We start from the raw sequence: 22,452 nt of genomic DNA on the forward strand, positions 1-22,452 counted from the left end.
TACGTAGTGGTACCCCTGTGGCTTCAGCAGATGTGGAAGCCCCTTGCTCACTTTGCTGCTGCTCCTGTCTCGACACCTTTAGCGGGTGTCCTCTGGGGTGGCGAGCCTGTGAGGGCTCGCCAGCAGTCTGCTGCTCCTGCGGCTGTGCAGGGGTTGAGACTCCTATCTCACTTGGGTGTGGTCTCCGGCGGGGCTCTGACCGAGGGCTCTGAAGTGGCATGGAAGTGAGAGCGCGTGGAGAGGAGCCCCCACTTCCTTGAGGTCTGCCAACAACCTCCCTCTCATGGGTCAGCTCCACCTCAGTGCCTGCAAGTGGCTGGAGAGCACCTTGCTGCACATCAGGGGGGCCACGAGGACCCGTCTCTGCACTGGAAGTCCTGCTCAGAGGGACTTCCATGAAGGTTTGGTTTCGGTGCTCAATAGATGCCCATTGCTCCTCAAGAGATGTAATTCTATTCTGAGCACTCACCATGTTTTCGATACCCTGGCGACTAAGCTCCTCCATGGCCGCAGCCCTCCTCTCCTCGGCCGCAGCCCTCCTCTTCTCGGCCGCAGCCCTCCTCTCCTCGGCCGCAGCCCTCCTCTCCTCGGCCGCAGCCCTCCTCTCCTCGGCCGCAGCCAGCCTTTCCGTGGTGATGCTTTCATGCGCCAATGACTCCAATAAGGCTCTGCTCATGTTCGCGATTGACTCCTCCATTCGCTCCACACTCGCAGCGACCCTGGAGACAAAACCTCCCAGAGACTCCTGCATCTGTGCATGGAGATCCATCACCTCCTCTCTTGCGGATGGACCCAGAGGCATAGGGTCGACATGCAGCTGAGCTGAGCTGGCAGAGGCCTGCGCCCTCCGACGAGGACTCTCCACTGCTGTCCCTGTCTCCACAATCTGCTGATGCTCACTTAAGAGCTGTGAAACACCAGGTGACAACACTACTCTATGTCCTGAAGGCCCCCCCCCGAGGTGTGAGTATCTGCGCTGGTGCTGGGTGTGCTTACTGACGTAATAAAGACTCACTACGCACTTGGTTGTACATAAAGCAAGGCTTTAATCGACTTGTAACAAAACATGGAGGTCTAGTTAGTAGTCACTAGCTTCCTGTTTCCAGACTGTCTCTGGCCAAGTTGGGCCCACGCCCGAGTATTTATACTCCTCGGGCGGCGCCCTCAGCTGGCTATTCAGTAGTACTTCGAGTTACTTCTTGTAGAAGTTGTGATTTATGACACTTACTTCTGCTGATGCTGCGCCCTCAGAGGCTGGAGCTTCCTCTGAGGAGTCTGGCTGTAAAGCCTCTTCCTCCTCGGCAGTAGGGACGGGGGCTCCAGATGGTCCTGTGGGGGAGTAAAGAAAGAGTTAGAGATGTGATGCCAAGGCGACTTGCACATTGGATATGGCATACGCTCATAAGTCCAAATGATGTAGCTTCAGAATCATATCAGCGACTCATGCTATGTCATTGAGAGAGATGGGAAACTATTCTGTCACCAGCTTGCGGGCTTGCTGCTGTCTCTCCTGCCCCAGCTTCCACAGGCACGTCAGCCCCAGCAATCTCCATCACAGCTTCCTCCCAGGGGCTCAGGTGGGCGATTGAGGGTGGTCCTCCTCCAGTCCTCGCATGCTCTCTCCTATTGTGAGCTCTCCTTTCCTGCAATGAAGGAGACAAGTGGAGTTTGAGTGAGAGTGCAGGAGTGAATGTAGAGATTGCATAGCATAGATACTTAGAAGGAGACAAAGATGGTGTGAGGCTGCAAGACCAAGGGTCCTCCCTGTGTGTTGTCAGTTGTGTTCCAAGCATCAGAGTGAGAGGCAGTGTGAGGGCTGCATGGTGGAATAGTTATGTGAAGGTGAGCATAGAGAGAGAGGGAATGGGTAAGGGTGCATGGATGTGACTGTGAAGTGGGATGTGGAGGAAGAGATTGCTGAAGCTGAGTGCTACTGGGGAAAGGCAATGGGGATCAGGTTGAGGGTGATGGAAACTTCATACTTACTTTTCCTGTACGGTGAAGGTCATGGAAGCGCTTCCTGCACTGTATCCAGGTCTGTCGGGTGACTCCCTGAGAGTTGACCTCTGCAGCCACCTCCATCCATGCAGCCCTGGTCTCTTTGGGAGGCCTCTTCCTCCCTGAGCTAGGGAAGAGGACCTCCCTGTGGGCTCTTACCCCATCCACCAATGTCTGGAGTGACGTCTCGTCAAATTTGTCGACAGCTCAACCTCTGCCGCTGGCAGCAGCTGGTGCAGGATCCTCTGTCATTCTGCAAGACTGGTTGGGAAGCCTGCAGAGGTTGAAAAGCTTGCTGGACACTTTAAAAGCACCACGAATGATGACATCATACTGTGAGGCTTTCTGACTGGAAATGGACAATTAGGAAGGGTGCCCACACGCTGGAAATAAATTGGCCAATTGAGTGAAAATTGCGTGCAGCTGGCTGACCCATTTAGATTCGGGTCGGAACCCGACATTCGGGGAACCCAACAATTCCCCGCACCTTCGGGAAAATCGGGGCCATAGCTTACATTCCTCTGTTTCCACCGCTCCTCCCCCTGCATTGGCTATACATCACTGTTTCAGACTTTTCCCTGCATTTGTTTTACTACTGGTTCCCGCGCTCTTTAAATGCTCCACTCTCCCAATGCTCTTTGCTGCGCTGCCAGTTCTCATGCTCTTTTTAAATGCTCCATTATTTCAATGCTCTTTTGACTTGCTAGCACTCCTATCCGGCTATGGCTTCTGATCTCCAAAGTAATACATTATTGCATCCTGGAATTCCCATTGAGTAGTCAACCATCTGAATTTATTGGGAAAATTTCTGCTCAAAATGTAGTAGCTGCTGGAAACATTGCATTAAATTATTGTCATCTGCCTGAATGATGCCACAAGTACATCCAATACCATATTGGGTCAGGCGATATTTAGGCGTCCCTGATGGTTGTCTCAAACAGGTGTTAGGTTCCTCATTAGTTCATGCAAGGAACCTAACATTTAATTCAGAACTCCACTTTGAAATTCAGCAGCATTGAGCAGACCATGTAGCCATGCATGCTCCACTCAGTTTTTCAGGTTTTTCCTGTGTCCAAACCAACGGTCCTTAAAGGAGCAAGAGGCCACCAACAAAAGAATAAGTTCTTTGTTTTCAACTTACCTTAGTGTAGAGCTGGGAGTAGCTGATCCCATTCACTTCCTCTCCATCCCAGGACTTACCCGAAGGCCACTGCCAGCATCAAATTGGCTCAAATGGTCCAAATAGGTCTGGAGCACACTGGCTAGCTTCCTCTGGATGCCCGATTGGCATTCACAGCTTGGAGCCGAGCCTATGGTACCATAATTGTGACTATAGTTAGCACAAATATATCCAGTTAAAATTATCCTTCAACACTTTTACTAAATGTCATTGGCATGGCATAGTTAGATGACCTTCACTGTATTTCAGGAAGTGATTCCTGTTAATCTGCATTATGTGCAGGTGGATTGCATTTAGCTTGTCTAACACTTCAAAACACATGACTTAAAGACCTATTTGTCAGTTCCTAAAACTGGGTTCATGAACAGCTTTTGAATTTCAGTGCAATAATTAGCATAGATAATAATTGTCAACTGGAGCTAGTCATTTCCTAATAACTTTTTTTTCCCTGTGAGGCTATATTATTAAGGACGTGATAACCGGGCACTTAGAAAATAATAATAGGATTGGGCAGAGTCAACATGGATTTATGAAAGGAAAATTGTGTTTGACAAATCTGTTAGAGTTTTTTGAGGTTTTAACTAGCAGAATCGATAAGGGGGAACCAGTAGATGTCGTGTATTTGGATTTTCAGAAGGCATTGGATAAGGTGCCACACAAGAGGTTAATAAACAAAATTAGGGCTCATGGGATTGGGGGTAATGAGGATTGGTTAACAGACAACAGAGAGTAGGAATAAACGGGTCATTTTTGGGTTGGCAGGCTGTAACTAGTGGGGTACCACAAGGATCAGTGCTCGGGCCTCAGCTATTCACAATCTACATCAATGATTTGGATGAGGGGACCAAATGTAATATATCCAAGTTTGCTGATGATACAAAGCTGGGTGGAAATGTAAGTTGTGAGGAGGATGCAAGGAGGCTTCAAGGGGATATAGACAAGCTAAGTGAGTGGGCAAGAACATGACAAATGGAATATAATGTGGAGAAATGTGAAGTTATCCACTTTGGTAGGAAAAATAGAAAAGCAGAGTATTTGAGAGAGATTGGAAAATGTTGGTTTTCAGAGGGACCTGGGTGTCCTTGTACATGAGTCACTGAAAGTTAACATGCAGGTACATGAAGCATTTAGGAAAGCAAATGGTATGTTGGCCTTTATTACAAGAGGATTTGAGTATAAGAGTAAAGACGTCTTACTGCAATTATATAGGGCCCTGGTGAGACCACACCTGGAGTATTGTGTACAGTTTTGGTCTCCTTACCTAAGGAAGGATATACTTGCCATAGAGGGAGTGCAACGAAGGTTCACCAGACTGATTCCTGGGATGGGGGGGGGATTGTCCTATGAGGGGAGATTGAGTAGACTAGGCCTATATTCTCTAGAGTTTAGAAGAATGAGAGGTGATCTCATTGAAACATACAAAATTCTTACAGGACTTGACAGGCTAGATGCAGGGAGAATGTTTCCCCTGGCTGGGGAGTCGAGAACCAGGGGTCACAGTCTCAGAATAAAGGGTCGGCCATTTCGGACTGAGATGAGGAGAAATTTCTTCACTCAGAGGGTGGCGAATCTTTGGAATTCTCTACCTCAGGGCTGTGGAGGCTCAGTCGTTGTGTATAATCAAGACAGAGATCGATAGATTTTTGGATATTAAGTGAATCAAGGGATATGGGGATAGTTCTGGAAAGTGGAGTTAAGGTAGAAGATCAGCCATGATCTTATTGAATGGTGGAACAGGCTCGAGGGGCCAACTGGCCTACTCCTGCTCCTATTTCTTGGCCTAGAAATTGGGTATAGCCCCGCCAGCTCGTTTGCGCTGAAAATTTTGCGCTGGCCACGGAGGCAGTTGCGCCCGTCCCATATTCACTTTTAGCGCCCCAAGGCAGAACCGGGCGCTGTTCCAGGGTGTGCCCGCCCCTGCTTGGGGCGCTGAAAGTGAATTTCAGCGCTCCCGGTGCCGCTGCGCCACCCGATGTGGTGCTGCAGGCTGCTGTACTGCAGGCCTCCTCCTTCTCTTAAGGAGGAGGTGCCTGCAACGGCTGGAGCCCCGATCGCGAGTGCCGGCAAAAGAGCCCGGCACAACGGAGAAGTGCCGGGCTCCACGGAAACCAGCCGGCAATGCCGCGGGGGGGGCGGGTGGAGGAGGCCAGGGAAGGAGGTGCGGGCAGGCGGCCGCCGAAAAAGTGGCCGGCCGCACCTCCACCTTAAAGCGCCCCGCTAAGGCTGCAGTAAGGACCCGGTCTCCCGATGTTGTTAGCGGCCGCCACGGAGGAGGTGGCGGCAACTGAAGATGGGGTTCGGGGCGGTATCGGGGCGGCACCGGGGCACTGCGCACACCGATGACGTCATCGGTGCCGGCGCAGCGCTACCGGCTACCGCCGCCATTACTGCGGCTCTCAAAATCAGCGCTACCACCCCTACTGGCGCAGAAGCCCTCTTTGGGCTGTAACTGGGCGCAAAGCCCACCGAATTTCTAGGCCCTTATGTTCTTAAAACAAGCCTTTCACTAAGATCATGAAGTGCTGGTATAGCTTTAAAGTACTGTCCCTACACTTTGAAGACTATGCACAGAAAATCCTGTCCCCCCCAACCTCTGCATTCCCCATGCGTTATGCAAAGTGCACCAGGAGTGCAACAGTAGAATGTTAATGAGGGGCCTAGAGAGGTCTGGGCTGGCTGGCTGACAGGCAGCAGCAAGGGCACTGGCGGAGTGGCAGGGGTGGGAGTAGCAATGCTCTCATCCTGAGAGAGGACAGCAGGTTCTTGCTCCATGGAGCCACTGCCACTCACCCGGGGTAGCGTCTTAGCATTCCTAGCCATCTGTTGGAGCACAGATTGCTGGACTGCTGTGAGACACTGAAAGCCCCTTTCCACACTCGTATACTCAGCCAAGATGGCAGCAGTTTGTTCTTGCATGGCAGCAAGCTGAGCCTGCAGGAGAGCAGTGTGAGCTTCCACGGCAGCACTGAGGCGTTGGTTCGCTTCCGCATATGCTGCAATGGGAGCTGCGACATTGCCCATCACACGCAACATCATTACGATAGCAAAATACTGCAGATGCTGGAAATCCGAAATAACAGCAGAAAATGCTGGAAAAACTCAGCAGGCCAGGCAACATCCGTGGAGAGAAATTAGAGTCAACGTTTCGGGTCAAAACCCTTTATCAAGACTAAAGAGGCACAGGGAATGAAATAGATTAAGAGGCCGGGCTGGGAGAGAACAAAAGAGAAGAGACATTAAGAGGTATTCAAAACAAGACGAGATGGTGATAGGACTAGTGGAGGCAAAAGACAGCTCTAGATTAGGTTTCTGTGTGCATGCCCATCATCCTTCTTCTGAAGGCTGCCCCATTGAAGTCATCATCTGAGTCCTGTGCAGCAGAACTCATGCGCGAACTCACCCTCTGGGGAGCTGGCACTTGCCCCCTGGCCTGGCTGCAGCCCACTCATGCCCAGTGGCTCACCACGTGCAGATCCTGCCTCTATACTACCCTCTAAAGTCCATGCAGTGCCATTTTCTGAGCTGGTGCCTGGGAGTCAGATCAAGTGACAGTGCCTCTTCTTCTACTACACACTCTTCCTCCATAACATCGGGGACAGGCTGTGCTCATGGCAGTTCTTGGGTATCTGAAAGCAGAAAGGCACAAGAGTTGGGTTGTGGTGAGGGGAGTGGTGAAAAGCAAGATGTGCATGGTTACACCATCAGCGGCTTGTAAGTGATAAGAGATTGTGGGATGAGGGGGAAGTGGGATATGAGAAGAAGGATTGGGTATGAGCAAACTGTTGTCATGAGCAATGCTTTCAACCTCTCCGCTCACCACCGTCTCAGTGGTGGCCCCTCCAATTATCTCCAGCACTGTGTCCTCCAGCTCCATCAGGTTCTGAAGTTGGGCTTCCCCTCCGCCCATCTGCTGCTGCTCATGGTGGTTATGAGCCACCTTTGCCTGCAAGAGAAAGGGAAGTGTGTCAGTGAGTTTGGTGCAATGTGTTTGGGTTATGCGCCTGCCATGGTTGAATAGCTGGCAGTGTGAGATGTGGTTATGAGTCTTGCAGCAGTGATAAGTGTAAGAGGGTGAGGTGAAGCTATGATTGTGAGCTATGAGTGGTGATGGCTAGAGATTGTTGGTAGGTGAGTGATGAGGGTGTGGTGCATTGAGCAGTGTGTGAGGCTTGTGATGCAGTTGGTGGGATATGGCATTTGCTGAAGCCTTCACTCACCTTGGCCACTCGTGTGATGTCATTAAACTTCTTACAGCAATGGATCCAGGTCCAGGGACAACACTCGTGGCACTGACAGCTTGTGCTATTTCCTCTCACAGCCTTTTGGCATGCTGCCTGGAAACCCTCCTGTGGGTAGAGGACCTCAAGTCATCTGTGAACCCCCAGGACCAAAGCCTCCAGTGCCTCATCAGAAAACCTCCTTGACCTTTGGCTTCTCTGTTGAGCCATTGCTTCAGAGTGACAATGAGATGCTTCTGTAACAAAGCACCTCCTCTTTAAGTAGTGCAGCCTATCAAAATTTTATTGGCCAGTAGACTACACCCCATATTGGAATTTAAGTTTCATTTGATGTATTTTTGTTAAGTTACAGTTTGTTTGTTTATCCACCCCCATCAAAAAGAGTACACCCGATATTGGCCCTCTGTTGAGCACTAAGCCAATCAGCAGTGCGTTTAGCGCTGAGTTGAGCGCTCCAATCATTATAATGAGCAGGTAGCACGAATTTTGCGTGTTGTGCTTTGCGCCGATTTTTAAGCTTTATTCAATTTCACCCCCAAGTCTCTGACATAAGTTTAATTTATTGGTTGTTTCTCGCCTTCCATTTAGCGTTAGACATCATACAAAGAATCTGCATTGATGTGATCTCCGCGCTGTCTGCCACTTCACTTTATATGGACAGCTCCTGTCCAGAGCCTGCACGGTCCAGACCTGCAACAAACACACCGACAGACATTTCGGACAGGAAAGCGTCCGACACATAAATATATGTAAAACCTGACGCATTTGAAGCGTCACTTAAATACGGCACCAAATCGCAGCCTTCCTCCTGGGGTATAATTGCTTGCTGAAAACGGTTCAAATCGAGGAAATGCCCAGCTTGGAATGCGAGAAGTCTGAAGCGATGAGTGAGAGGAAGCCGTGGGTCGCTGCGAATAATTCATTGACCGTCGCAAGTCCAGCCAGTGGAAGGGAAGATTATCTTCTAATGAAAAAGGCTATCAGTAAAGAAAACTACGCGCCTCAGTATGGACACTATTCCTCGTAAGTAAACCGAGCACGTGTCAATTTCAGTTTGGATCATATCAATAGAACATTACTTTTGTCCAATTCCAGTATTAAGTTGGAGTTACCCATTAAAGTGTGCGGAATTTTATTTTTTTAAACTTACGGAAATGGTTGGGAAGTTGTTAAAGCATTGCTTTAGAATGCCATCGATCATTTTGTGATCGCCACACAAATGTTATTTTCACATGCTGACGTTTACCGATATTTAGTTTGTGTTATTTTGATCATGTAATTGCACATTTTAAACAATACATTGTAACTAGTCTGAAGCCGAGATTCTCTTTTTAAATGAGATAATAATTTAAACAAGCTATTATTTATTTAGAAATTATGTCACTGAATTTTGGTTTTAAAGGCTTGGGGCAAAAACAGCGTCATCTCCCGGTTAAGCAGGGTTTGCGGGGTTACTTGTGGCGTTCACCTTCACCACGCACACTGCGATACAGCGTGATCCCTGATTTAAGTTTCAGGAATTCATTTACTTTGTTTAGCCTCACAGTAACATGCTGCAGTGCACACTTCAACATAAACGCTTGATACTTCTGAAACTTCCGTAATAAACGTTCTTGCAAGCAACCAATTAATTAAGATCGAATATCGAATGTGTACATATCTGACATATTATCAAATATATTCAAAAATACTTGGAAATATGGAATTTTACTTTTTTGTCTAATTCTGAACAAACTATGATATAATAGTTCTGTAGGAAAATAAATGAACTTATTATCCCTTTTGAAGGCTGTTATTTCGAAAGGTTAATTTTCCAAGCTTTCTGCTACAAAGTAATGGTAGTTTTCCAGCCCCAGCTGCTCCTGGTGTGAGTTCTGCTAATCACCAGATGTGTCACAGGCTCAAGCCATTGGCGTGAGTCCCTTGGTAGAAGTAAGTGTCAGTGCACAAAGAGAAACACCATTTGAGGAAAGACCAACTCAAACATTTCTGAAGTGTTCTAAATGGGAATATTGGGTTGGGTGTAATTTTTTGTACAATACTACAAACTAATATATTAGAGATGTTTAGGAAGAGGGAAACTGTTTTTCAGTGCCTGTTATACTGATGCTTAATCTAAAGGTGTTATGATCTTCCTCCAAATGTCACACTATGTGAAACACTAGATTAAGAATTGTGTCGTCTCGTATCCTGTTCAGGATCTCCTTCCTTGCATCCATCCAAAGAATCTGAATAAACATTTGGTTGGGAATGAAATTAGTGACTATAGGAAAATAGACACAGTCTGAGCTGATCAAACATTCCATGGGACACAATGGCCCCTGTGCTGCTAGTGTGGGGATGGAGGGGAGTGTTGTCTGTGGAAGGCAGTAGTTCAGAGTTAAATAATGGAGATTTGGGATGATAAGTATTCTAGAGTTTTGTCTGATTGCTCTTGGGAAACAATAAGAATCTATGCTGAATTTTCCTTCAGAAAATTGAATAGGAGAGGTAGTCCATGATAGAATATAACATAGAGGGTCTGAGAAAGGAGCAGGCTTCATGGGTGAATGCCCATTTCAAATTCCATGCCTCCTTATGTTCTTATTTGATTCCCACTTTTCCCATTAATTTCTGCATAATCAGTGCTCAATCTATTCCAGTCATTTAATATCAAATCCCAACCGTTCATTTATTTCCTGTATTGTCGCAAAGTTGCACTCAAATTGATTAACTTTTCCTTTCCTCTCATCTCTCTGATTACTATCAAGAGGCTGCTCCTCTCCTAATCAATTTTTTCTGTCCTTTATAAACATTTTAGACTCTACTATATACAGCTTACATTAATTCTCAGGCTTCAACCAGTCCTTGGGTAAATGTATTATCTCTGTATTTTCCTGCCATACTTAATCTTCATGTTCCTAGACTAGTGTGAAATCACTTATGGTTATTACCTATTAGTACTATCCGTACTACCAGCCACTTGTTTATTGATTTTTTAACCTCCAGTTCACTTACTGTTTCACCTCCCTCATCCTGACTGCTTACCCTGTGGTTAAATATGAAGTTCTCATTGATCTACATCTCCATTTTTTGTTACCAAATTTACACAGTGTTGAAGAAATGCTGTTTATATCAACACAGAAATGTAGACTGTCACATAATGCAGCCAGACTCTCTGTCATGCTGGATGAGATCGCAATAATTAGGGCTGTTTCAGCAGACATCACTTTACATACACAACTGTACAGCGAAATTTCAGTCAAACAACTACTTCTGAATCATGCACAGTAATAGGTTAAGTTATTGACAGGTGTACAAAGCTGTACACCAGTGAACCTCATAATCTGTGCTTCAAACAGACACACTATTAATAATTGGCAACAATTAGAAAAGCCAGGGGAGACACTAAAAGACAGGGTCATGCGTAACGTGGTATCTTGTAAGAAAAAAGAGAACTTTTCAAATTGAATCTAGTTACACTAAATAGGGTGTCTTGTCAATTGCTTATCAAACTCTATAGCGTGCCTGCAACAGTAATTTCATCCCTGTAACTACTTTTTCCCAAAACCTACTAAAATGACAGTGGAATGGGGAACAAACTGAAGAGTGTAGAGGCTCCTAGTGTTTTCCTTCAGACATCTCAGTGCTGAAAAATCTGGATCTCTTTACTTATTCCCTGTCTCTAATCTGGAATGGGACCTCTAGAACGATTCCCTGTTCCCAGAAAGTGAGTTACAAGCATTTGGAGATATCTCATTTCATAAAACCATTTGCCATTTGATGTCTTCCATTCTGCTCTTCCTCCCTCTTTACTTACTTCCAACTTAAATATTTCCCAATTTGAATAAACTGGTTCTGGACCAGCCTCATCTATTTACATTTCCTAATTGCATGACAATCTCTTCTCATTCCCTTTTACATTCTTTCTCAAATCTCTTTTTCTGATTTTGTTGTTCAACTGCTGAAACCATCATTCGTTCCTTTGTGAAATCCAGATTCGATTGGTTCAATGCTTTCCTGGCCAGCTTCCTATTATCTAGGATAAACTGCTCCAATTATCAGGAGAAAGGTCCATTATTGGACGTACACTTGTGGTTCATAAGAAGGAAGATGACATGGGCAAAGGTGAAAACGTTGAGAGCTCTCGAACAGAAATGCTGGAGGATGTTTAACTTGTGGTGTGATTGGAATTGCCAATGAATCAAATGAATATATCTGTTTGGGGGAGGGGGTGGTGGTGGAGAATTGACATTGTCCAAGATTAGAGCCAGACTCTCTAAACTCATCCAAAACTCTACTAACCGTATCTTCTCCCACCCCAAGTCCCCACTCCCCAAGTCCCCACTCCCCAAGTCCCCACCCCCCAAGTCCCCACCCCCCAAGTCCCCCGCTCGCCCAAGTCCCGTTCCCCATCACCCTTGTCCTCACTGATCTACATTGGCTTTTGGTCCTCCAATGCTTGAAATTTAAAATGATCATTCTTGCATTTAAATCCATTCATTACATAGGAACAGGAGTAGGCCATTCAGCCCCTCAAGCCTGTTCTGCCATTGAAGGAGATGATGGCTGATCTGCAATCTAGCTCCATATACCTGCCTTTGGCCCATATCCCTTAATACCTTTGGTTAACAAAAAGCGATCAATCTCTGATTTAAAATTAACAATTGACCTAGCATCAATTGCCATTTGCAGAAGAGAGTTCCAAACTTCGACCACCCTTTGTGTGTAGAAGTGTTTCCTAATTTCATTCCTGAACAGTCTGGCACTAATTTTTAAACTACGCCCCCTAGTCCTAGAATCCCCAACCAGCGGAAATAGTTTCTCTCCTATCTAGCCTATCTGTTCCCCTTAATAGCCTGAAAACTTCGATCAGGTCACGGTCCATCATCAAAGACCCTACCCACCCCAGCCAGTCTGTTCGCCCTCCTGCCATCTGGGAGACGCTACAGATGCATTCGCACCCGTACGACCAGATTTAGGAACAGCTTCTTTCCCAGGGCTGTCATCCTACTGAACTCCACAAATAAACTCTAAAGCCTGCACATCTGCCAATGCACTTTATTATGATTATGTTTATGTTAATGTATTACAAGCCAAATGTATGTTGAATGTTTAAATGTCTTAATCTAAATGTACACTCTCGGGAGCCGCAAGCCTACATTTCGTTGTACTGTACTTGTGCACTAACAATGACAATAAAAGTTGATTTGATTAAATTCTAGGGAATACAACCCTAATTTGTGTAATCTCTCCTCATAACTTAACCCTTGAAGTCCGGGTATAATTCTGGTAAACCTACGCTGCACTCTTTCCAAGGCCAATATATCCTTCCTAAGGTGTGGTGCCCAGAACTGCTCACAGTACTCCAGGTGTGGTCTAACCAGGGTTTTGTATAGCTGCAGCATAACTTCTACCCCCTTGTACTCTAGTCCTCTAGATATAAAGGCCAGCATTCCATTAGCCTTTGTGATTATTTTCTGTACCTGTTCATGACATTTTAATGATCTATGTACCTGAACCCCCAAGTCTCTTTGGACATCCACTGTTTTTAGCTTTTTACCATTTAGAAAGTATCCTGTTCTATCCTTTTTAGGTCCAAAGTGGATGACCTCGCATTTGCTTAAATTGAAATCCATTTGCCTCAGTTTTGCCCATTCACTAATCTAACAATATCCCTTTGTAATTTTATGCTTTCATCCACACTGCTTACAACACCACCTGTCTTTGTGTCATCGGCAAATTTGGATATATGACTTTCTATACCATCATCTAAGTTGTTAATAAATACTGTGAATAGTTGAGGCCCCAACACAGATCCCTGCGGGACACCACTAGTCACATCCTGCCAATTAGAGGACCTGCCCATTATCCCTACTCTCTGTCTCCTGCCACTCAGCTAATTTCCTAACCAGGCCAATAATTTGCCCTCAACTCCGTGGGCTTCTACCTTAGTTAACAGTCTCTTATGAGGGACTTTATCAAATGCCTTCTGCAAGTCCATATAAATAACATCCATAGACATTCCCCTGTCCACTACTTTAATCACCTCATCAAAAAATTCAATCAGGTTTGTCAGGCATGACCTACCTTTCACAAATCCATACTGGCGCTCGCTGAACAACTGAAAATTTTCAAGATGTTCAGTTACCCTATCCTTAATTATAGACTCCAGCAATTTCCCAACAACAGATGTTAAGCTAACTGGTCTATAATTCTCTGGTTTCCCTCTCTCACCATTCTTAAAAAGCAGTGTGACATGTGCAATTTTCCAATCTAAAAGGACGGTTCCTGAATCTAGAGAACTTTGGAAGGTTATAGTTAGGGCATCTGCAATGTGCTCACCTACTCCTTTAAAACCCTGGGATGGAAACCATCTGGCCCATGGGATCTGTCACTCTTTAATGCCATTATTTTATTTATTACTGTTATTTTACCTACGTTAATTTTATTGAGTCCCTCTTTGATTTAATATTAATTTCTTTGGGATTTCCGGGATGCTATCCCCTTCTTGCTTTGCCCCTCCCTATTTCTGTAACTTTCTCTAGGCCTACCTCCACCCCCTTACTCTACATTCCTCTGACCCCAGTCTCGTATACATTCCCTCACCTTTTGCTGTGCCTTCAGCCACCTGGGTTCCACTTTCAGGAATTTCCTTCCTAAATCCTTCCACTTTTCCACCACCCTGTCCTTCTTTAAAATTCTCCCAGAACAAGCTTTTGGTCTCCCTCTTTGTCGGCATCTATTTTCTTTTCTCTGTGAAGCACCTTGGGATGATTTTCTATATTGAAAGTGCTATATAAATGCAAGTTGCTGTTGTTCTGTTTCATCTCTTGTGGTGCATTATGGTAGCATAGTGGTTACGTTACTAGTAATCCAGAGACTAATGATCCCACCACGGCATTTAAATTCAGTTAATTAAATAAATCTGGAATAAAAAGTTAGCATCAGTAATGGTGACCATGAAACTGTTGGATTGTTGTAAAAACCCATCTGGTTCACTCGTGTCCTTTAGGGAAAGAAATCTGTCATCCTTACGCAGTCTGGCTTGCGCAGTCTGGCTTGCGTGTGACATGAGACCCACAGCAAATGTGGTTGACTCTGAAATGGCCTATCAAGCCACTTGGTTGTATTCAAGAAGGCGGCTCACCACCACCTTCTCGAGGGCAATTGGGGATGGGCAGTAAATGCTGGCCTTGCCAGTGATGCCCACTTCCTTTGAATGAATAAAAAAGTTACATTGCTGGTATCATTTTGGAGCAGTATGAGTGGACTTTGTGGAGTTATACTGCCTGCTTGCACCATTCTTTAATCAATGAAAGCAGAGCTCTGCACATATTTGAAGCCTCTAAGCATTGGTGAGATTTTTTCACCTTGATTGAGCTCTCACAGCTTATCATGGGAGGCTGTTTTTGCTTCATTGCTTTGGATGGAGAACAGTTGGAAGAAGAGGAGCAGCAGCAACAATGGACTCAACAACCAGGCAGGGATGGCGTTACAATCATGCATGGGGCCCCAAGCCAGTTATAGGCCTTGAGTGGAACCAGTGAGAGGACACCTGCATGTATTTAGTATCATTGTCTAGTAAACTGTAGGGATCCCAAACCAAACCTTTCCAAGGGGCCCCTGCAAGGCAACCACAGCTCCTGTAACCAGAAAGAGCAGCAAGTGGGTCTGTTGGAAGAGATCATATGGGTGGAGGGAGGGTGGCTGCTCATAGAAGGTCGTAGCCCACGGGGTTATAAGCCAGGAGTCACTTGCCTTGATATGACTGAGGAGCACTGTATCAGGAGGCTACGTTTCACCAGCCAGGCTGTCGCTAAGCTCTGCCGTTTCTGACAATTGGACCTGTTGCCTGCTGACCCACGTGGCCATGCTTTGCCGATGGCTACCAAAATCACCACCACCTTCACTTTTATGCTGCGATCTTCTTCTAGGCTATTACAGGGGACATCACCCATACCTCTCAGTCTGCAGTGTACAGCTGCATCAAACCGGGTCAACCAATGCAGAACCTTTTCCATGGATGCCAACACTCAAAATGAGAGCGCTCTGGGATTTACAGCAGTGGCTGGCTTCCCTCATATCCAGAGCATTATAGACTGCACTAATGTAGTTATCAAGGCACCAGAAGATGAGCCAGCAGATAGCATCAGCAGAAAGTGCTATCATTCAATCAATGTCCAGCTGGTGTGTGATCACCGCAGAAGGATCATGCAAATCTGTGCCAGTTTTCTGTGCCCTTTCTGTAGGGGGTTGGTGTGCGCAGTCAGCTTGCCCCTGACTGTTTTGAGCAGTTTGAATCGCTCCCACACCCCTGTGGTTCTAGACTCCAGACTTGGGTACAGGCTGCGATACAAATTGGAGTAGACAACTGGTTTGGTGCAAGAAAACTGTATTTTATCAAAGGCACAATAAAATTACAACACTGAGAATTACTGGAATAGTTACAGGCATACAAAAGTACACTTAATGAGGAATGGGGAACACACGGCACATCGAGGGAAAAATCACATTAATAATCCCCCTACCCTTGTCCCACCCCCAATATCTAACTAAATTGTGCTATAAGGGGCCAGGGATTATGCTCACCAATAAGGGTTTCTTGACAGGTCGAATCCTGTCGATTTAAGCCGGTTGCGTTTTTGGGGTTCGCTCTTTGTGTCCTTTGGGGCCTGCCGTCGCCACGTGGTCCCAGGGCACAGTGGTGGATTTGTCTGAGTAAATACCTTCTTTTTTCCATTAGAGATAGGGAGTAAAGTCTTTGTTGGGTACTTTATCTTGTAGAGTGGAAAACTTCAGGTTTTGTTGTTCTGGTGGTGCTCTGGTCATCGAGTTTTGTTGCGGTTGGGGTTCAGTTGGCGGTCTTCGGTGTCGGCTCGGTCGCGGTGCCTAGATCATTACCTGTGCAGTGGTAATGATCCGAAGGTATGGCTTACCCGGCCCTTTGTTACCGCGGTGCTCGTGGTCATTCCTCGTGTAAGGCTGCGGTTGCGGCCTAGTCGTCTTCGGTCGAGCCTGCCCCACCGTGCCTCCTTGCCGCGATGTTCCATGAGCCTTCCGGTCTGCTTCTTTGAGTGTCGAGTAACCTGGCCTGCTTATCCCCAATGCCCGTTCTTCCCGCTGTGTCTTCTCCATAGCAGTTGTGTGTCTCTGGTTATCGGTGGGCCTACAATTATACTCTTTCTGAAATTTGTTATCTGCACGCCAAATCAGGGTTAGTTCTTTGTCCAATTTTGGCAGGCTCGTTAAAGTGATTATGGCCATTCACTTTAATTGGCTTTGGGGCGGTTGTCTCGTTGCTAAATGGCTTTAATATCTTTGGTGTTTGTTATTCATAATGTTAATCGGTGTCTTCCTGGCTTGGTAGCTACTTCGGACTGTAACCGATTATTTATGCAAAGGTTTGATGGGTTCAAGATTAAGTCTTTCCTGAGTTGATTTGTTTCAAAATGAAGAATGCGTATTCTGTATCATCTAGTTGTCTGGTTTCAAAATAACAAGTCTCCCACAGGCTCAGGCATGTCAGGTTTTTCAAAGCCTTTTTGAACTTGACCTGCTGTTTTGCAGGGTCCTGCTTTCAATCTTGCAGGTTTTTTTGCCACAAGGTCCAAAAGACATTTTCTTTAGGGTGCCCTTATTAATAACTTGTCCTTCAGGGTCCCTTATTAATAACTTTGGGGAATGTGGGAATTTTGAGAACCCTACAGCCAGTTTTGCAGGTAGCTGTCACAACACCTCCATCCTGCAACATTCATCCCCGCCACCGCCACCCCCCCCCCCCCCCACACACTATTCTACTCTTCCAGGAATGTAAGAGATTAGTTCCTTTTTTATTTAGCAATGTTGGTTGAGGGACAAATATTGGCCAGGTTGCCAGGAGACTTCCTGACCAACATGCTGGCTTTAAAGGTCCTTTGTGAAATGAATTCATTTGAAGGCTCAACTAGTTCCTTATGGGTAAGGATTGTGAGGATTGGCAAGGGTGCTCAAAGTTACTGCTTGGGTTTAGCAGGCTAAAACCACACTTTGCATCAGCACAGTTCCCTAGTAATCAGCCTACTGCTTGCCCAGCCATGACCACCATTGGGTTGAAGTATTATTTGCTATTGGCAATGACAAGCCAGCCTCATGTTGCTGTTATCACAGATGCATTTGCACTGTAAATCAGTGACCCTTCTGGTACAGTCCTGTCATAACTCCATTGGCATGTGCCTGGAATATAATCTGGGAACTGGATAGGCTAGGTTCTGCTTTGCATGCAAATTCCTACTTGGCCTAATAAAAGGCAGAGTCTCTGCTTGCCCTTTACAAGGTCAAAGGGGCACAAGGCAAGAGAGGGCAGGCTAGAAGTGGGGGCTCCGAACAAAGGAATTCTCACATACCCAACCTCTTGAATGGGGAAAATGGGTCCGAAAAGTTTAAAAAATATATTTAAGTGTGGTATTTTTCTCTTTTTTTTCTAGAAGGGTGGTGGGAATCAGAAGCCACACCCTAATTCTACCTGGACATAGATATTTGTTGAGAACTTTCTGTCCTCTCTAACATGGTGGGTGCCCCAGATGTACCTCTAGTAATGCAGGCACCCATCATCATTGCCATATAAAACAGGGGACCTACTCCTGACCCCACAAGCATTGGTGGGATCAGTGGTGTCGTTTCCAGTCGGGCACATCTCTGCACTTATGCCAATATGTGCTCCTACCCCTTTGCATATTTTTTGTGGTTGTTGTGACTAATATACAGATAAAGATACTCGCTTGTCCTTATCAAACACCACCTTTCAACTTTCAGTGACTGAAAGCATATGTACATTTTGTTGAATTGACTTTTGAAGTTGCATTTATGACCTCGGCACGTCCCAAAGCGCTTTACAGCAAATTAAGTACTTTTTGAAGTGTAGTCACTTTTGCAGTGGAACAGGACACTGAGAGAACTCCCCTGCTCTTCTTTGAATAGATGTATGGGATCTTTTACATCCACCTGAGAGGACAGACAGGGCTTTGGTTTAAAATCTAATTCAAAAGACAGCATCTCTGACAGTGCAGCACTCCCTCAGTACTGCACCCGAATGTCAGCTAGATTATCTGCTCAGGTCTCTGAAATCGGGCTTGAACCCATGACCTTCTAACTCAGATTTAAAGCTTTGTTGACTGAATTGTTTAAAAGTCACGACAGTTTAGACAAACAAATGATGAATAATTTATTTCGTTTTTTTGGCAGTGCGCAGCTGTAAGATTGTGACAGAAAATAAATAAATTTGCAGATTATCAACATTGTATTATAAAATTCATCTTTCTATGATTTTCTTACTTATGCTGCATTTATATTACAACACTGCTTGTGAATGCAGCCCCTTTTCCATAAGCAACACTTTAATATAAACAAGGCAGTGCTGGTACATTTTGTAGTACAGAGCTCCACTTTAGACAGAGCTTTTCTTTGGTAGATGCAACTCTGAAGAAATAAAGTCAGAACATGTATTTATATAGCACCCTTCACAATCTCGGGATGTTCCAAAGCACTTCACAGCCAATTAAGTGCTTGGAAGTATAGTCACTGTTGCAATGGAGGGTACCATGGCAGCTAATTTGTGCACAGCAAGGTCCCACAAAACAGTGATGAGATAAATGACCAGATCATTTGTTTACTGATGTTAGTTAGGGGATAAACGCTGGCCAGGACACCGGGAGAACTCCACTGTTGCACTTTAAATAGTACCATGAGATCTCTTGCATCCACTGAGAGGCCAGGCGAGGCCTCGGTTTAATGTCTCATTCAGCACCTCCAATGAAGCAGCACTCTCAGTACTGCACTGAAGTGTCAGGCTAGATTCTGAGCTCAAAGGGGCGATTTTAACCCTGCCTGCCTGTTGGAATCTTACCTGCCAATGCCGCACTCCCTTCCCGCACTTCCATTTTAACCTGCTTTTCTGAGCAGGTGGGAAGGTCACCTACAAAAAACCAGCAGGGTCCTTCTTTCAATGTACAGATTGGGCTCTGATAATGTCATTGGGACCTAACTACTATTTTAACCAGTGACCTGACTGGGAACCATTGTAGCTTTCCTGCTAGGTGACCCTAGAGGGAAGGAGACACAAACAGGAAAGTTTTAAAAACTTTTTTTAACTTTCTTTGAGGCCAGGAGGAAGAGGAGTGCTCCTCTGGGCCCCACCAGGGAGGTTTAGGCCTTCTTGCCCTGAACACCACCTGAGATCTCAATCCACCCTCACAACAATGCATTTGTTACATTGGGGCCAGTATGGACCATTTCCCTGATGCTGTTACACACACTGCAATGTAAAGTATTGCAAAGTATTGTCAACATCAGCACACTGCTGAACCACCTTAGTCAAATCAGTTTTATAATGTAAATGCACTTTTAGTCCTTCAACGCAATTGTTACTTAGCTGTTATTGAAAGTAGTTGTGACTAGTCTAAAAAGGTAAACCTTATCTTTAATATGTTACTTAATCATGATCCTAATTTAAAATCCTAGCATGGTGTACCTCAAAGCACTGCTTCCAATTCACTTAAACCATCATGTTTTCATATTTAGAGATTGGTAGTAATTAGCTGTGCTCTAAAACAATCCATTATATCACAGATTATGTTCAAGTAGTTTTTACATGCAAGATGTGATTATAATCAACAGGAGCTGTGAATTAATCATTAATCCATGCTAATTAATTAATATTAATTCTAATGGTTCAGAGCATTGGTTCATAATATTGTAGCTCCGTACTAGTTATGCTTTAGATCATTTATTTTTCTAATGGCTGCTATTCATGTTGATGCTGTGGCAAATTAGTCTGGCCAAGAATTGATATTTTTTAGCAAGGATCATGTGGTGTATGTAACCTGTTCCACCTTAAGAGAACTACCTTAAGAGATGTACTACTTTCTCTTGGCTGCTGTATACTGTAATACTGTAATACCGGTGGTGACCACACCGGTATATAAGTGTTGTGCAAGGATTTGCTGGGCAGTTCAGCCCTGACCTCCGAATAGTAAAGACCTGTTAAAAGTTATTCTTGTTGTCTGTGTCCAGTGATTGATCATACGCATAACTGGGACACACAGACTCAACAGTGGCGACGAGTCCGATCTTACCCTGCGGCAGTTTTACATCCAAGGCAGCTTCGTCCTCAGAACGGGCGTCGAGAAGAGGCATCCGCCCTCATCATCCTGCTGAGCACCATCGCACGGGAGGCATCGAGAACCCGGATTAAAAAGAAAAATTCTGACCACGAAGCCCTCCATCAGCGACAGGCAGTGATCATCCCTTCTACCACGGTGGTGGGTAAGCCGATCAGCGACACAAGCAGAAAGTCGGCCGCGTTGGCTGTGGAGTAGGGGAGGGAAAACGGAGGAATAAGGGCGGAGAACTCGACCACGGCCGGTAAAAAGGGTCGGGCTGCAATCGAGGCCGAGAGGCGCAGCGACTGGGGCAGCTTAAGGCACGAGAGCCGCGGAGAACTCCAACGCAGCTGGTTTAAAGGACCGGGCTGCAAGCGGGGCTGCGAGGCAAAGCAGCGTCGGGGAATTGAGAACCGCTGGGGAGGCGAGAACGGCAGCAGCAAGGCAATCGCCATTGCAGCCAGCGGGGGAAGAAGGCAAACGCGGGAATCTGCCATTGTAGTTGGCGGGGGAAGAAGATGAGCGCGGGAAAGACCGCCAAGCACGGGAAGCCGCCATTTTAGTAGGCGGGGGAAGAAGACAAGCGCGGGAAGCCGCCATTTTGAGAAAAAGAAAAATTTAAAAACTTGCAAGGATGCCTAAACATGGCAACATTAATACCTTTGATAGCGATATCGAAGATTGGACCACGTATGTAGAACGCATGGAAGTTTATTGTAAAGCAAATAAGGTACCAGATGGTGAGAAAGCACTAACCTTATTAAGCTCAATGGGTGCGAAGACATACGGGCTATTGAAGCACCTTCTATCACCAGATAAACCGGCGGATCAGACTTTCGCGAATATTGTTACTGTCCTGAATAATCATTTAAACCCCACGCCGCTGATGATAGCGGAATGATTTAAATTTTACAGAAGAACGCAGCTGAAAGACGAAAGCAACGCTGAATTTTTAATTGAACTGCGTAAGCTATCAAAGTACTGTCAGTTTGGAACAGGACTAGCAGATGCGCTGAGAGATAAATTTGTGTGTGGATTGTTAAAAGAAGGAACACAAAAGCGACTGCTTGAGGAGAATGATCTTACGCTTGATAAAGCTGTCACTATTGCAGCATCGCACGAAGCCGCAGCGAGAGGCACGGCGGAAATGCAGCTACGGTCACCGGAACTCCGCACCAATCAAATGGTCTTGGGTACAGTAAAATGTTATCGTTGTGGAAAGACAACGCACGATCAGAACCAGTGCTGGTTCAAAAATCAGGAATGCAGAAAATGTGGCAGGCTTGGTCACATAGCTAAAGTATGCCGGTCAGGAAAGAAGACCAGCAACAAAAAGTCACCGCAGGAAAAGTACAGAAAGGTACACAAGGTGACAGAGAACAGTTCGAACGAACAGAAGTCAAATTCAGACTCCAGCAGTAATGAACTGGGTAGTCTAAGAGTACACAATGTTGGTAATGAAGCAGACCTCCAAATAATTTGGGTCACACTTCAGATAGCAGGAGTCCAAGTGAAGATGGAATTGGACACTGGATCAGCATTGACGGTCATGAATAAGCAAGATTACAAAAGGTTATTCCCACATATTCCCCTACGGGATACGGAGATTGTATTGGAAACATACACGGGGCAAAGAGTATACCCCATCGGAAAGATAGAGGTAAAGGTGGTCCACAAGGGCAAAGAAAGCCAAGGAATGGACTTATATGTGCTACCTGAGGGAGGTCCACCACTACTGGGACGTGAGTGGATTAGGAAAATAAATATGGACTGGCATTCCTTAACCGCACTAACGGTAGATTCCAGTAAAAAAGATGTCAAACCTAAACGATTGTCCAGAATATTGGACGATGCTAAAGAGATGTTCCAACAGGGACTGGGAACACTGAGAGGAATTGCGGCAAATATCAAGGTTGAA

General features: G+C 45.6%; 1 protein-coding gene across 3 annotated transcripts in view; it reads left to right on the plus strand.

Moving 5' to 3' along the window:
• Positions 1–7,928: 7,928 nt before the first annotated feature.
• The window catches only part of LOC147111637 (short transient receptor potential channel 6-like), a 263,222-nt gene continuing 248,698 nt past the window's right edge, over positions 7,929–22,452 (plus strand). For all 3 annotated transcript variants that reach the window (XM_085998725.1, XM_085998727.1, XM_085998726.1), the window contains exon 1: positions 7,929–8,439. In XM_085998725.1, coding sequence (XP_085854851.1) covers positions 8,267–8,439 — 173 coding nt within the window. In that variant the 5' untranslated portion in view covers positions 7,929–8,266. The remainder of the gene's footprint in view (positions 8,440–22,452) is intronic.

Source organism: Somniosus microcephalus, chromosome 10 (genome assembly GCF_052327205.1).
Source record: "Somniosus microcephalus isolate GS21.2 chromosome 10, FLI_Smic_1.0, whole genome shotgun sequence".
Lineage (NCBI taxonomy): Eukaryota > Metazoa > Chordata > Chondrichthyes > Squaliformes > Somniosidae > Somniosus > Somniosus microcephalus.